Below are 12,999 nucleotides of genomic sequence, written 5' to 3' on the forward strand. Positions count from 1 at the left end.
TCATTATAAGCTGACCTTTCTTCGGTGTTGTCACCCTCTATTATGATAAACTATTAATTTGTATTTTTCATCTGTATTGTATTTTTCTGTGTTTTGCGTATGCCAGGAGTACGTCTTGCAGGTAGACGGCAGTGTTAGAGATGCTGGATTAAGTCATTTATAATAAAGGCTAAATTTCTAAGTATCAAACATTAAATGTCCTAGTTTTAACTGTCTATTCCCTGATCAGTATCTTTCACGAAGCCGCGATACTGGTTTTGTCACCCTGTTGGTTTTACTTCAGTTGCAGTTCTACATAAGGACACGGTCCTGTGACAACGCAAATGGGTCGATTAACTCCAGGTAACCGTTAAAATTAATGCATGTCTATACACTCGTCGATGTAAAGAAAGGCCCTTACCCAATAACATCCCCATGTGTTGTGCGTTCAGTTTAAAAAGGGTCAAATGTGACCAGGTTCGAGCCCTCCAAATTTGTGTGGAAATGTAGTTTTATTGCAGGACATAGCTAGCTACTTTTGAACCAACATAGACAAAGGAACGTACATCATGTCCCAGAATGCCACCGTGATGTCGTTCCTCTAGGTTGAGGGAATCGTCAGCATACACGAGGAGGACTCGCTGTGAGTGCTGAGTCGAATCTCTCTTTCTCTCGCCCCTCATCGAGAGAAACCGGCAATTTTATTTCAAGAAAAAAGGCGTGGGAAAGACTACACCTTGAAAGGAGGAAGTTTTAACGATTTTAGAGGATAACCTTAACAACGGGTTAAGGGTGGACACTGGAGTAACTAAGTGCGTAGTTAACGTTTGTCTCGAGAACAGTACAGTGAAAATTCAGACCCACGATGGACCCAAGAGACACTGCCCCTGATTCTTGGGAACAGGAGGACGATGGCGAGGCCCCAGTCGACGTGCAACTTCCAGCTGCTTTCACCGCCCTTAACGTGAACGCCAAGCCGTTTGTACCTAATGTTAACGCCGCTGAATTCGTTCCGGCTTTTCTTCAGAAAGGGCCCGTGGAAAATCCTGAGCCTGCAGGTAAGTTCGCGGATATGTTTTACATTTTTGTTCACTTAGTAAAACGTTAGCACAGCTAGCTACGTAGCTTGGCACAGTCGACACACGCTCTAGCGTCCGCTAGCTAGCAAGCTAGCGATAAATGACTGAACGTTTCGCTAGCAAGCTACCGTGCTATCTAAATGCTAGCAATCATCGTGGTCGTAAAACGGAAACGCAACGTTTTGTGATTAAAAGAACTTGCAACATAGAAAACGAGCCACATCTCTGTCCTGCCATTCTGGCCGGTCATATTATGCTTTGGCTAACCTAACTTAGTATCGGGATGTTGTATTGTGTTAAAGTTAACCACCCTCCGCCAGGAAGCGAGATTATGTAAAGATATTCCTTAGCTAAGTCAAACTACTTCCCAGCCCGCTGTATGTTAAACTATCTATCGAGGACACGCTGTAGCCTTTAAGCTAGCGAAGACTAGCGTCATGTGATGTGTGCTTGTTCGCTTTTACATGTCTTTTCGGCCACTGTGTCCATTCTAACGAAATGCACTTCCAGCGTTTACGGATTGGTTTTGGCCTCATAGCATGTTATGGCAAAAAGTTGGCGAAGTTGTCTTGTTGAACGCCAAGTGTTGCGATCTTCCGCTAAGTGATCCAGTGATAACATGGCTGTAGATGTGGTTACTCACAAGTGACGTGCTGGAGAATGTACAGCCAGATCACCGAACAAGAACTCTGCGGTTTTTTTGGGAAAAAAACGATTGATAAGTGCTATAATTTCACAATGGCAGTGTCTGGTAGAAAGTAGAGGCATGACACACGTGCGTCATGCACTGTGCTCGTTTGTAACGAATGAATTGAATGCTACTCCAAGGAACTTAAGTCTTTACTTCTACATCTTAATCAGTTCATGAAACGTTCGATTTACTCATACTGTCAGTTAAGAGCATTTTGGTCAAACCCTGACACAGAGACATTTCTGAGTCGTCATGATTTACCGCTCACAGTGCCAGTTCGTGTTTTTTTTTTTCTAAACCTTTGTAAAGGGACAGGTGCTGTCAGCAACGCAGAGGTTCGTCCTAATTGTTTGGTTCTGAGTTGTAGTGATATTGAGTTCAGAAATGTGTATCATACAGGCAATGCAATCTATAACCATACACTTGTACACTAGGGACTATTCTAATGCAGTAACGGGGAAACTTTAAATATGATATATTAACCTCGTTTCTGAGGAATTTCCCATTTTGGTGACCCAAGCAGAAAATGAATATTTGTTCTAAGCACTTAGATCAGTCTCAGTCAAACCATCCTCTCTTTGCCTGAAGTTGTCTGAATGTACTATTCCTGCAGGTACTGAGACAGCTGCATCGATGGAAGTTTCGGATCCAGGGGGTGAGTAGAGACTTAATGGATGACTCTTACTTTTTGTTTGTATTATGAATAGAAGGCTTTTGACCTTTTGTGGAATGACGGCACATTTCAGTGAGAGTGGCCGAGACCCCACCGGTGACCTTAGAGCACAGAGCGAGGAATGACCTCTCCACCCCTCAAAGGCAGCTCTTTATCTGTTAGCTCTGCTGCTGTTGGAGTGGTGGAACCCAGTCCTAGGATGGTGGAGGAGAAATCAGTGGAATGAATGGATCTGTTAGTTTGCCAGACAGAGGAGACACTGAGCATGCCCTCCAAGCTGTGTTTCTGTGCAGTGTTTTGCTGTGTTCCCATATGTACCAGTCAGGGCTGTCATTCATTTATTCATACGCTCCACTTTATCACAGGAGAAGTCTATGGAACAGACAGTGATGCTGGTTAATTGTGGGTCCTGTTTGACACTGTCTTCTGCCTAAAGCACTGTGGATGCTTCCTCGTCACCTGCTCTAAAGTGGCCCCGTAACTCTGTATCTACACACAACAGATCGTGTAGGTCACGCGTGTCTGCATTCCCACAGCAGTTCTCTATAACTGTCACTCTACCTCATAGGACTTTCACCGGTGGCTCGTGACGCGTGTCAAACCCGTCCGCTGACCGTGGGCGTTCCGCCTCGGTGAAGACGGTCACCCTGGTTCTAGGTATCAAACAGAACTGAAACAGGGTGGAATATTTGACTGTTGGTTCCTAGAACCTCTGAACCAAAGGAAGTGGAAAAAACCAAATAGGCGAGCTTACCTCGATTAGAGGAAAAACAGTAGATATGTGAGAGAACCGTATATCTTTACCTGACAGTACTCTTTGTTTCCTCTTCCCTGTTGGTCGCAGTCTGATCTCAGCTTTGGTGCAAACAATGATTACATGCTAGTAATCATTGTGTTAACTGTCTTAGGACGTCAGCTGTATTTAGATCAGACCACTGCACGGTTATGTGTAGCCTGAGTTTATGTGAATGGGTGTATGTATGTTTTTGCACAACCGCATTGTTGTCAGTTGTGTGTGTGTCAGCGTTGTATTGACTTATGGGACCTGCCTGCCCAGCTCCCTGGTGTTGTCAGGAGGTTTATGACTGCTAATAAAGGTTATTGAAAAGGTCACAGCTTAAATGCCAAGGTAATGCACCAGTGCAGTGGATTAATAAGGCTGTCTTAATTTGACTTCACAGTATTGCCCTGTTGGCACAGGCTCTTACAGGGCCACATAATCAAAGGATTTTCTATCCACTGCGTTCGATATGGTTACCACACCGTCATCCCAGGTTATTGATCAACACCTGTGTCTTGATCTGGGTGAATGGTTCTGATTCAGTCTTAGATTGGTCTGGGTCATGTATGTATGCATGCACTCTGCCGGATGATTGATTCTTACACACATGACACTGTAGCCCATTCAGTCATTGGCCTTATGAAAGCAGGTTTAACTGGAGCTCAAGGCTACAGCCTCTTAGAATTCCAAACCAGTCTCTGGTCTCCCTCACTTACCAAACCAGCCTGTCTCTGGTCTCCCTCACTTACCAAACCGGCCTGTCTCTGGTCTCCCTCACTTACCAAACCAGCCTATCTCTGGTCTCCCTCACTTACCAAACTGGCCTGTCTCTGGTCTCCCTCACTTACCAAACTGGCCTGTCTCTGGTCTCCCTCACTTACCAAACTGGCCTGTCTCTGGTCTCCCTCACTTACCAAACCGGCCTGTCTCTGGTCTCCCTCACTTACCAAACCAGCCTATCTCTGGTCTCCCTCACTTACCAAACCAGCCTATCTCTGGTCTCCCTCACTTACCAAACTGGCCTGTCTCTGGTCTCCCTCACTTACCAAACTGGCCTGTCTCTGGTCTCCCTCACTTACCAAACTGGCCTGTCTCTGGTCTCCCTCACTTACCAAACTGGCCTGTCTCTGGTCTCCCTCACTTACCAAACTGGCCTGTCTCTGGTCTCCCTCGATTACCAAACCAGCCTATCTCTGGTCTCCCTCACTTACCAAACTGGCCTGTCTCTGGTCTCCCTCGATTACCAAACCGGCCTGTCTCTGGTCTCCCTCACTTACCACATGTAAACATCAGCATGATGTTACTGAATAGTGTGCATGGGCACACAGATGTAGCCCTGGCCAGGCCTACAGAGCCGTGTGTGTGTGTGTGTGTGAGAGAGAAGACTTAGGAGGGATGTGTGTGTGGTCTCAGAGGACAGGGGAGCTTATCACATCTGACATCTGCCTGTGACACAGATGCATGCGCTCTTTAGCCAGTCAGCACTATTACAGTTACAAAGTCATTCCACAGTCCTCCTCTGGCGTGACAGGGTTCTGTATAACTTTTCAGTGTCAGCCTTCCTCTCTTCACCTGTTCCTGCTATGTCTGATAGTGAACTTTAGTAGTACTCACTATAGGAAGCCGAGTTCTGTAGCTGTGTCATAAACACAGAGACACGCGTTTCTCATGGTTGTCGTTGTTGTTTAATGTGAAGGTGATTTTGTTTGTTGTGTAAACAGCGCCAGTAGAGAACGGCGATACAGAGATGACTCCAGAGGAGACATGGGAGCAGAAGGGCTATGAACCCAACGAGGCAGAGCCAGGAGGCGGCCCGGCGGGAGACGGGGGTCCTGCCGAAGAGGAGTCTCCCCAAGAAGAGGGAATGGAGGAGGAAGAGGAAGTGCCAAAACCTAAAGTAGCCCCCATCCCGCCAGACGCCCCCAAAAAGGAACACGTAAACGTGGTCTTCATCGGGCATGTCGGTGTGTGATGACTTTGCTGCTAATCTCAAAGCCTTAACAAACCCCACCCCCTCCCCCACCCCCTCCTCTGGTCCGCAGGTGGCACACCGCTATCTGCTCTGTTCCACAACACGCGACAAGTTCCTCAGCCACAAGTTTGATCCAGAATCAGAATGATTGCCTGTAGTATTTCTCACAGTAAATGACCAGAGTGAAAAGGTTTTTTTTTTTTGTTGTTTGTTTTTTTATGACTATCCCTCCTTCCCGTGCTATTGGTTTGCCTCAAGTTCTCCTTGTAAACACATCGTTACAGATAAGACTTGTGTCATTTTCAACCACATTTTAGCTGAGCTTGTAATGTAAGATATGTCAATGAGTGAACTTTTAAGAGAAGAAAGTAAAATGACCCTTATAAATTTAAGGAAATAGGATCCCTTTGCCAAGAGCTGTAAGAAAATGACTCTTACCTGTTCAGTGTTTTTCTCCCCTGTGCTGGTCACTAATTCTGTGCTGAGCTCATGTTGTCCACGTCTGTTCCCCTCTCTCCCTCAGATGCTGGCAAGTCGACCATTGGAGGACAGATCATGTGCGTATCTTTGCTTGTGTTGTGTTGGTTTGTTTTTGTTGGAGATTTTATGATCCGGCAGCCAGTTTCCGTCTGTGGCTTTTCTCACGCCCTGTTCCCTGGGCTCGTCTCGCAGGTATCTAACGGGAATGGTTGACAAGCGGACCCTGGAGAAATACGAGAGAGAAGCCAAGGAGAAGAACAGGGAGACATGGTGAGCTGCTCTCCGCTGTTTCCTGCCTTTTCTAACCTTACATTCTTAAGGCTTTGGGGTTTATTCCCATAAAAGTGCACTTAGTTGTTATGTAAATTTAGCCAGCCCTGCAGCTCAGACCCTGCCCGTCTGTCTTCCCAGACGGGAATATGCTGGGAGTGGAAGGAACCCTTAGTGCTCAGAGGTTGGTATGGTGTTGAATGTGACCATGCAGCCTTTTGATAAAGACACAGCGGCAGTAGAGCAGTCTCACTGACATCCAGACCGCTGTGGTTAATCCTGTCTCACGCTATGGAGCTGTAGTGGCGTATACGCTCATCTTTATACCAGGGCTGTGGAGTCAGCACACAAAACCCTCGACTCAAGACCCTCAGTTTATCGTACCTCCGACTCCGCTAACCCAGTTTTGCTTCTGACTCCGACTCCGTGACTCTGACTCGCACTCAGTAGCGCTGCTTTATTATAAAGCAGTGCTGTGGAGTCAGTACACACAACCTCCGACTCCAATTCCTCAATTTATGGTACCTCCGACTCCGCTAACCCAGTTTTACCTCTGACTCCACTGCCGTGCTTTATACTGTGGTTGTGCTGGGCCTTCCAGTGGGTGGTGTTTTTAGTTATTAGCATGTATCCAGAGACTGTGCCCATTCTGGTGACTGTACCGATGGTTTGATGATTCTCATGTGAGAAGAGCTGTACTGAATCCCGTTACTGTGTCTGATTCATATGTTATTTGAAAAAGTTGTTATTTTTATTGTATTTCTCTTAAATTAAACACAAGTGACGCACACTACATGTGCGGTCACGTTTTTGTTTTTGTTTGTGTTATGAAATTGTTCTCACACTGTAAATTCAGTATTTATTTACCATCATAGGGACAGTAATCTGTTTCAGCAGCAAGGCCAACCACCTTCAGTTCAGAGTAAAGGCCAGTTTATACCTCTGCGTTGAATCTATGCCGTAGGTACGGCGTAGGCTCTGCGTAGCCACGTAGCCTACACCGTAGCCCGACATGCACCTCCCCAGAAATGTAACAACACGTCGCTGCGACAGACCGCAACAACTGTGATTGGTCTGCTTGGTAGCACCGCCCTCCTTCTGCCTCAATCAGTTCAATAGTCATACACACTCAGTCGTACTCTCCTCTGACGTCTTCTGTCTTTCCTGCGTTGCAATAGTTTCAGTAAAAGTAACTTTTGTTCAACATTTATTAGCTCCATCTCCAACATGATCCGCTTCAGTTTCAGTCACTACTGAAAAATTTCCAGCAAAAAGACAAACTGGGCTCTCGTTATTTTGAGAGTTCTGTTTGTTTGTCCTCCAAAGTTTAGAAGCAAGTCCTTCTTTTGAACGCAAAACTTGTTTCGAAGATTTTGCTGTTCAAAGACTGAATTCCAACTTTTTACTTAACATTATTCTCACTACCGATTGCAATGCACAAAGAAATTCAACACAGTGGCATAGAAACCCCACAGCAAACTAGCGTTTTGAAGGTTTCATTACAGAGTGACGCAGACACACCAATGCAGAAGTATAAATGCTCACAACGGTGTAGGCCGCTCACGCGGGCTACGGCGTAGGCTCCACGTAGAGCCTACACAGCAGTATAGATCAGCCTTAAGGCCAACCGAATGCCCATCAGGGCTCATGTGAAACACACGACCAACTCAAACATCTTGGGTTTACCTAAAAAAAAAAAAAAAAAACCACACACACAAAAAACACAGTATAAAATCATGATAGAGATCTGGGGAAGTAAACTTGAAACTGTAGAGGTGTCAGTAACAAACCTCTGTGTTGTATTAACCTCGTTTGCAGGTTTCAGTAACATTTCCCTCTCTAATTTGAATTTAACCATTATTTTTAAAAGATGACACATACTGCAGACTTATCAGTTAAGTCAAATGGTAGTCAAGCGCTCAGGCAAGAAAAGCCAGTGTGGCCACCTCGGTGGGTTTGAAAGAGGGCGATATTTCCAGGGCTGACACTTGCCTGCATGGCTTGTATGAAGGGAGACAATGACCTGTGTTTGTGTTGATGTTTAACCTTGTCTGTTAGTGTGTTTCTAATACTGAAAGACTGTATGACAGTGACATGTCAGAACCATGTCTGAGGTATAACTGAAAACTAATAGTCGCACAGCATGGAGAACTCCGGGCAACTTCTCTACTATACATTGATCCGTGCTCTGTCCTCAGGTACCTGTCCTGGGCCCTCGACACAAACCAGGAGGAGAGAGACAAGGGAAAAACTGTGGAAGTTGGACGTGCCTACTTCGAAACTGAAAAAAAGCACTTCACCATCCTGGACGCGCCAGGCCATAAAAGCTTTGTCCCCAACATGATTGGTGGAGCATCACAGGCAGACCTGGCTGTACTGGTGAGTCGCAATCCCAGGCAGACCTGGCTGTACCTGTGAGTCAGAATCCCAGGCAGACCTGGCTGTACCTGTGAGTCAGAATCCCAGGCAGACCTGGCTGTACCTGTGAGTCAGAATCCCAGGCAGACCTGGCTGTACTGGTGAGTCAGAGTCCCAGGCAGACCTGGCCGTACTGGTGAGTCAGGAGTTGAAGCAAGGCCTGAAAGGGGGGATCTGCCTGTTGCAAAATTCATTTTGGTGGCTTTTTCCCACTGAGGCGTCCCTGTGTCAGTGTATTTTTCCACGACAGACAGAAGAGGGTGCTATTTGGATATAACATGTCAGGCCTGTGAACACACAGTTGAAAAATTTCACATTGGATTGTTTTGTATTTTTGAATCTTAGTCAAAGAGAGCATTTCTCTTGGGAGGTGTGGAGTTTTTGACTCGTGTGAGTAAATGTTTTCTGTTTCTGTGTCCAGGTGATTTCTGCGAGGAAAGGCGAGTTTGAGACAGGCTTTGAGAAAGGGGGGCAGACACGAGAACATGCCATGTTAGCCAAGACGGCAGGAGTCAAACATTTGATTGTCCTGGTCAATAAAATGGACGACCCCACCGTGAACTGGAGCCTGGAGAGGTAAGCAGAGGGTCAAGGGTCAGGGGTCGGTTTAGCTGTGTAATAGCCAGGCTGATGAATCTGATGAATGCTTTTCTAATGTTTCATCACAGGTACGAAGAATGTAAGGAAAAGCTTGTGCCATTTCTGAAGAAGGTTGGGTTTAATCCTAAAAAGGACATTCATTTTATGCCCTGTTCTGGCCTGACTGGGGCCAACCTGAAGGACCCAGCGGAGCAGTGCTCTTGGTATACGTGAGTACATCACTGCCCTCTGCTCCTCTCTCCCGTCCGCCCAGAGTAAAATCCCCACACGTTAAACAGACCAGGTGAAACGATCAGCTCCCTCTCACAACTATTCAGTATTCTTGTCAATGTGACTGTGGGCGGCGTGATACAAACATTTGTGCAGTGAGGAGGGACAGACTGCGTCCTTAACGTGCTTGTACTGTTTAAACTCTTACTGTCCCTGGACAATAAAATCTAACCTTCCTCTTCTCTTTTCAGAGGGTTACCATTCATTCCACATCTGGACAGTTTGCCAAACTTCCACAGATCCAGCGATGGACCAGTTAGATTACCTATTGTAGATAAATACAAGGTCAGAATACCACGAGACTTCTCATCTCACACTGTTTGATTTGAATCCAGAAGACTGACTCTTACACACATTAATGCACACAGCCATGTTAAACTGAATCCAGAAGACTGACTCTTACACACATTAATGCACACAGCCATGTTAAACTGAATCCAGAAGACTGACTCTTACACACATTAATGCACACAGCCATGTTAAACTGAATCCAGAAGACTGACTCTTACACACATTAATGCACACAGCCATGTTAAACTGAATCCAGAAGACTGACTCTTACACACATTAATGCACACAGCCATGTTAAACTGAATCCAGAAGACTGACTCTTACACACATTAATGCACACAGCCATGTTAAACTGAATCCAGAAGACTGACTCTTACACACATTAATGCACACAGCCGTGTTAATGCCTCCTGTGAGTGGTTTTGTGGTCATGTTGTGTGTTTTGTCTGTGGTCTCTCTGCAGGACATGGGCACTGTGGTGCTGGGGAAACTGGAGTCAGGCTCCATCAGTAAAGCACAACAGCTCGTCATGATGCCAAACAGGGTGGGACATCGTCATTACGCTTAAGCAACACTAAACACACGGACAGAGCAGCTCAAACCCGTGTACTTATCACTAACGTTGGCCTAACCACGTCTCAGGCCCAACACATAACTGTGGGGGAGAGATGTGCTGGAGGAGGAACTCTTAAACGTACTGTGAGATGTGCTGGAGGAGGAACTCTTAAACATACTGAGAGATGTGCTGGAGGAGGAACTCTTAAACGTACTGTGAGATGTGCTGGAGGAGGAACTCTTAAACGTACTGAGAGATGTGCTGGAGGAGGAACTCTTAAACGTACTGTGACTAAACAGTGTCTGACCGAGCGGTGTTGACCTCATGACCTTTGGGCTCTGTTAACAGGTTTAAACATCTGCTGTGTGGTGTTGCCCTTGTGTTCTCTTTGACCAAGTCAGTACATTTCCAGTCGTGTGGGATGATTTTATTCAGGTGGATTTGTAGTGGATTTTTTTTAAATAAGAAAATAAGAAGACATGGGCAAAGACAGCAGAGCTTAAAAGTTTATTTTTTGTTTTACCCCCCGAAACCCTTCGTCTTCCTCCTCCTCCTCATCTCTTCCATCTTCCTCCTCTGACTGTTAGCCTGTGTTAGTCTGTGTAATACGGGCAGATGAACCTGTCACTGTGTGAGTCTGACTGTTAGCCTGTGTTAGTCTGTGTAATACGGGCAGATGAACCTGTCACTGTGTGAGTCTGACTGTTAGCCTGTGTTAGTCTGTGTAATACGGGCAGATGAACCTGTCACTGTGTGAGTCTGACTGTTAACCTGTGTTAGTCTGTGTAGTACGGGTAGATGAACCTGTCACTGTGTGAGTCTGACTGTTAGCCTGTGTTAGTCTGTGTAGTACGGGCAGATGAACCCGTCACTGTGTGACTCTGACTGTTAGCCTGTGTTAGTCTGTGTAGTACGGGCAGATGAACCTGTCACTGTGCTATTCATAAATAACAGACCGTAGAATGCCGTAATTGACCAATCGGAATTGAGTGTTCAACATGCTGAATCCTTGCGTTAGGATATAGAGCAGTCAGTATTTTGACTGTTTCTCATGTGGTTATGCTCCCCCTCACATTTTCAATCTATTACGCAGTGAATACTGAACTGAAGCTTGACTTTAAAAAATTATATCGCAAATCAAATCGCAATATCTGTGAGAAGAATCATAATTAGATATTTTCCCCAAATCGTGCAGCTCTAGTCTGAGTGCTAGCCTGGCGGTCTGTGTGGTACGGGCTTTAAACTTCTCACTGTGTGAGTCTTTACCACTGAGTGTGTGTCTGGGTGACTGAAGCTTTTGTGTGTCTCTCTCTTCTCAGCACACTGTGGAGGTCCTGAGTCTCCTGTCTGACGAGGTGGAGACCGATGATGCAGGCCCAGGAGAAAACCTGAAACTACGTCTCAAAGGTATCGAGGAGGAGGAGATCCTGCCTGGATTCATTCTGTGTAACGCTGAGAATCTATGCCACTCTGGCCGCACCTTCGACGCCCAGGTAACGAACACTTCAGAGCAGGCTGTGAGAACGCTCTGTCTGGTGTTTGACCAGCTGTATAAGCTTATGTTCTTTTTGCGTTTGTCTCTGCACACTCACAGATAGTCATCATTGAACACAAGTCCATCATCTGCCCGGGGTATAACGCAGTCCTGCACATCCACACCTGCATCGAAGAAGTGCAAATTACCGTAAGTGTTTAGCAGGTGTTTGTAAACATATTCCAGTATCAGAATCCAGTTTGGTTGTTTCTTTTCTGTGAGGTATGTATTTAAAATACTGATGTGTAAAGAGTGTTCTGACGTCTCACTAGAACAGTTCACATTCTAGAGTTGTAGTACAGTTGTGTAGGTCTTCATTTAGATGACTGTAATGCCACACGGCTAAAATGTCCCGTGTCATGTTGACATCAGCCACTTCTCTTGTCTATGACTTAGTAATTACACATTGATATTTTATTATTATTATTCTTTATTTTGTACAGGCCTTAATCTGTCTGGTAGACAAAAAGACAGGTGAGAAAAGCAAGACACGACCACGCTTCGTCAAGCAGGACCAGGTGTGTATAGCCCGTCTGCGAACTGCAGGGACCATCTGCCTTGAGACCTTCAAAGATTTCCCCCAGATGGGACGCTTCACCCTCCGAGACGAAGGCAAGTCCAGCCAGGGTGTTCCTCAAAGCTTAAGACTTCGTTTTTAAATTCCTGCGGTGATTTTTATAATGGAGTCTTCTCTGAGATTGTCAGAGTGAATTCAGTTCTGCTGTTTAGTTTGAAGGGAGATGTGAGTCATTGTTAATTGCGAGGTTTTGTTTTCTCTTGCGTCTCGTAGGTAAAACCATTGCCATTGGGAAGGTGCTGAAGCTTGTTGCTGAGAAGGAATGAAGCCAGTGCATGAGCATAATGGAACCAGTCAGTGAGGCGGAGAGGGGGGGGCCTTTGGCCCGCCTCCCTTGCCCATCTCGCTCTGCCTCCCCAAGACCAGCTTAAAAAACTTGTCTGAAAAAGAAAGAAATCAGTTTTTAAGCAAATGAAAATGAAATCAAGTCCACACGTGTCAGCCTTCTCATATTGAGAGCTAAACAATGCCATTTTATTTCATGCCCACAAGTCAACACTTACGATTGTACAAGACCTGACTCTCTTCCCATCTGTATTTTTGATTTCTTTTTCTTCTGTTTTTTTTTTTGGCTTCCATCAGAGAAGTAGAACCGCAGCAGACGCTGCAGAATGATGTGGACCAGAGTTTGTTTGGAAAACACGATTTACAGACCTGTTTAAAACAATTAACAAGTGAAAACCAAAATGTTAATATCTTGGTTGTATATGTTTCCCTTTGATTATACCCACTTTGGTTTCTCTTCTCAGAACGGTCTTGCAAAAGTGCTCGAGCGTACCACATGTTAAAGCAACTTCTATGACAATAAACTATTAAAATTGGAGAAAA

General features: G+C 45.5%; 1 protein-coding gene across 1 annotated transcript; it reads left to right on the forward strand.

Moving 5' to 3' along the window:
- Positions 1 to 588: 588 nt before the first annotated feature.
- On the forward strand, positions 589 to 12,999 carry gspt1l (G1 to S phase transition 1, like). The gene is made up of 14 exons (XM_030790070.1): positions 589 to 1,037; positions 2,363 to 2,404; positions 4,925 to 5,167; positions 5,699 to 5,732; positions 5,848 to 5,925; positions 8,124 to 8,304; positions 8,765 to 8,919; positions 9,012 to 9,152; positions 9,405 to 9,498; positions 9,968 to 10,048; positions 11,380 to 11,553; positions 11,655 to 11,744; positions 12,038 to 12,206; positions 12,385 to 12,999. The coding sequence occupies exons 1-14, from the start codon at positions 845 to 847 to the stop codon at positions 12,435 to 12,437; spliced, it is 1,728 nt and encodes a 575-aa protein (XP_030645930.1). The 5' UTR covers positions 589 to 844; the 3' UTR covers positions 12,438 to 12,999.

The sequence above is a fragment of the Chanos chanos genome, chromosome 13 (assembly GCF_902362185.1).
Source record: "Chanos chanos chromosome 13, fChaCha1.1, whole genome shotgun sequence".
Classification (NCBI taxonomy): Eukaryota; Metazoa; Chordata; class Actinopteri; order Gonorynchiformes; family Chanidae; genus Chanos; species Chanos chanos.

Bases quoted from the DNA above. Each gene is read 5' to 3' on its own strand.
- gspt1l (XM_030790070.1), top strand. From the start codon at position 845: ATGGACCCAAGAGACACTGCCCCTGATTCTTGGGAACAGGAGGACGAT. The intron at 5,168-5,698 runs GTGTGTGATGAC...TCTCTCCCTCAG, and splicing joins GGTCTTCATCGGGCATGTCG to ATGCTGGCAAGTCGACCATT. The intron at 9,153-9,404 runs GTGAGTACATCA...TTCTCTTTTCAG, and splicing joins GAGCAGTGCTCTTGGTATAC to AGGGTTACCATTCATTCCAC.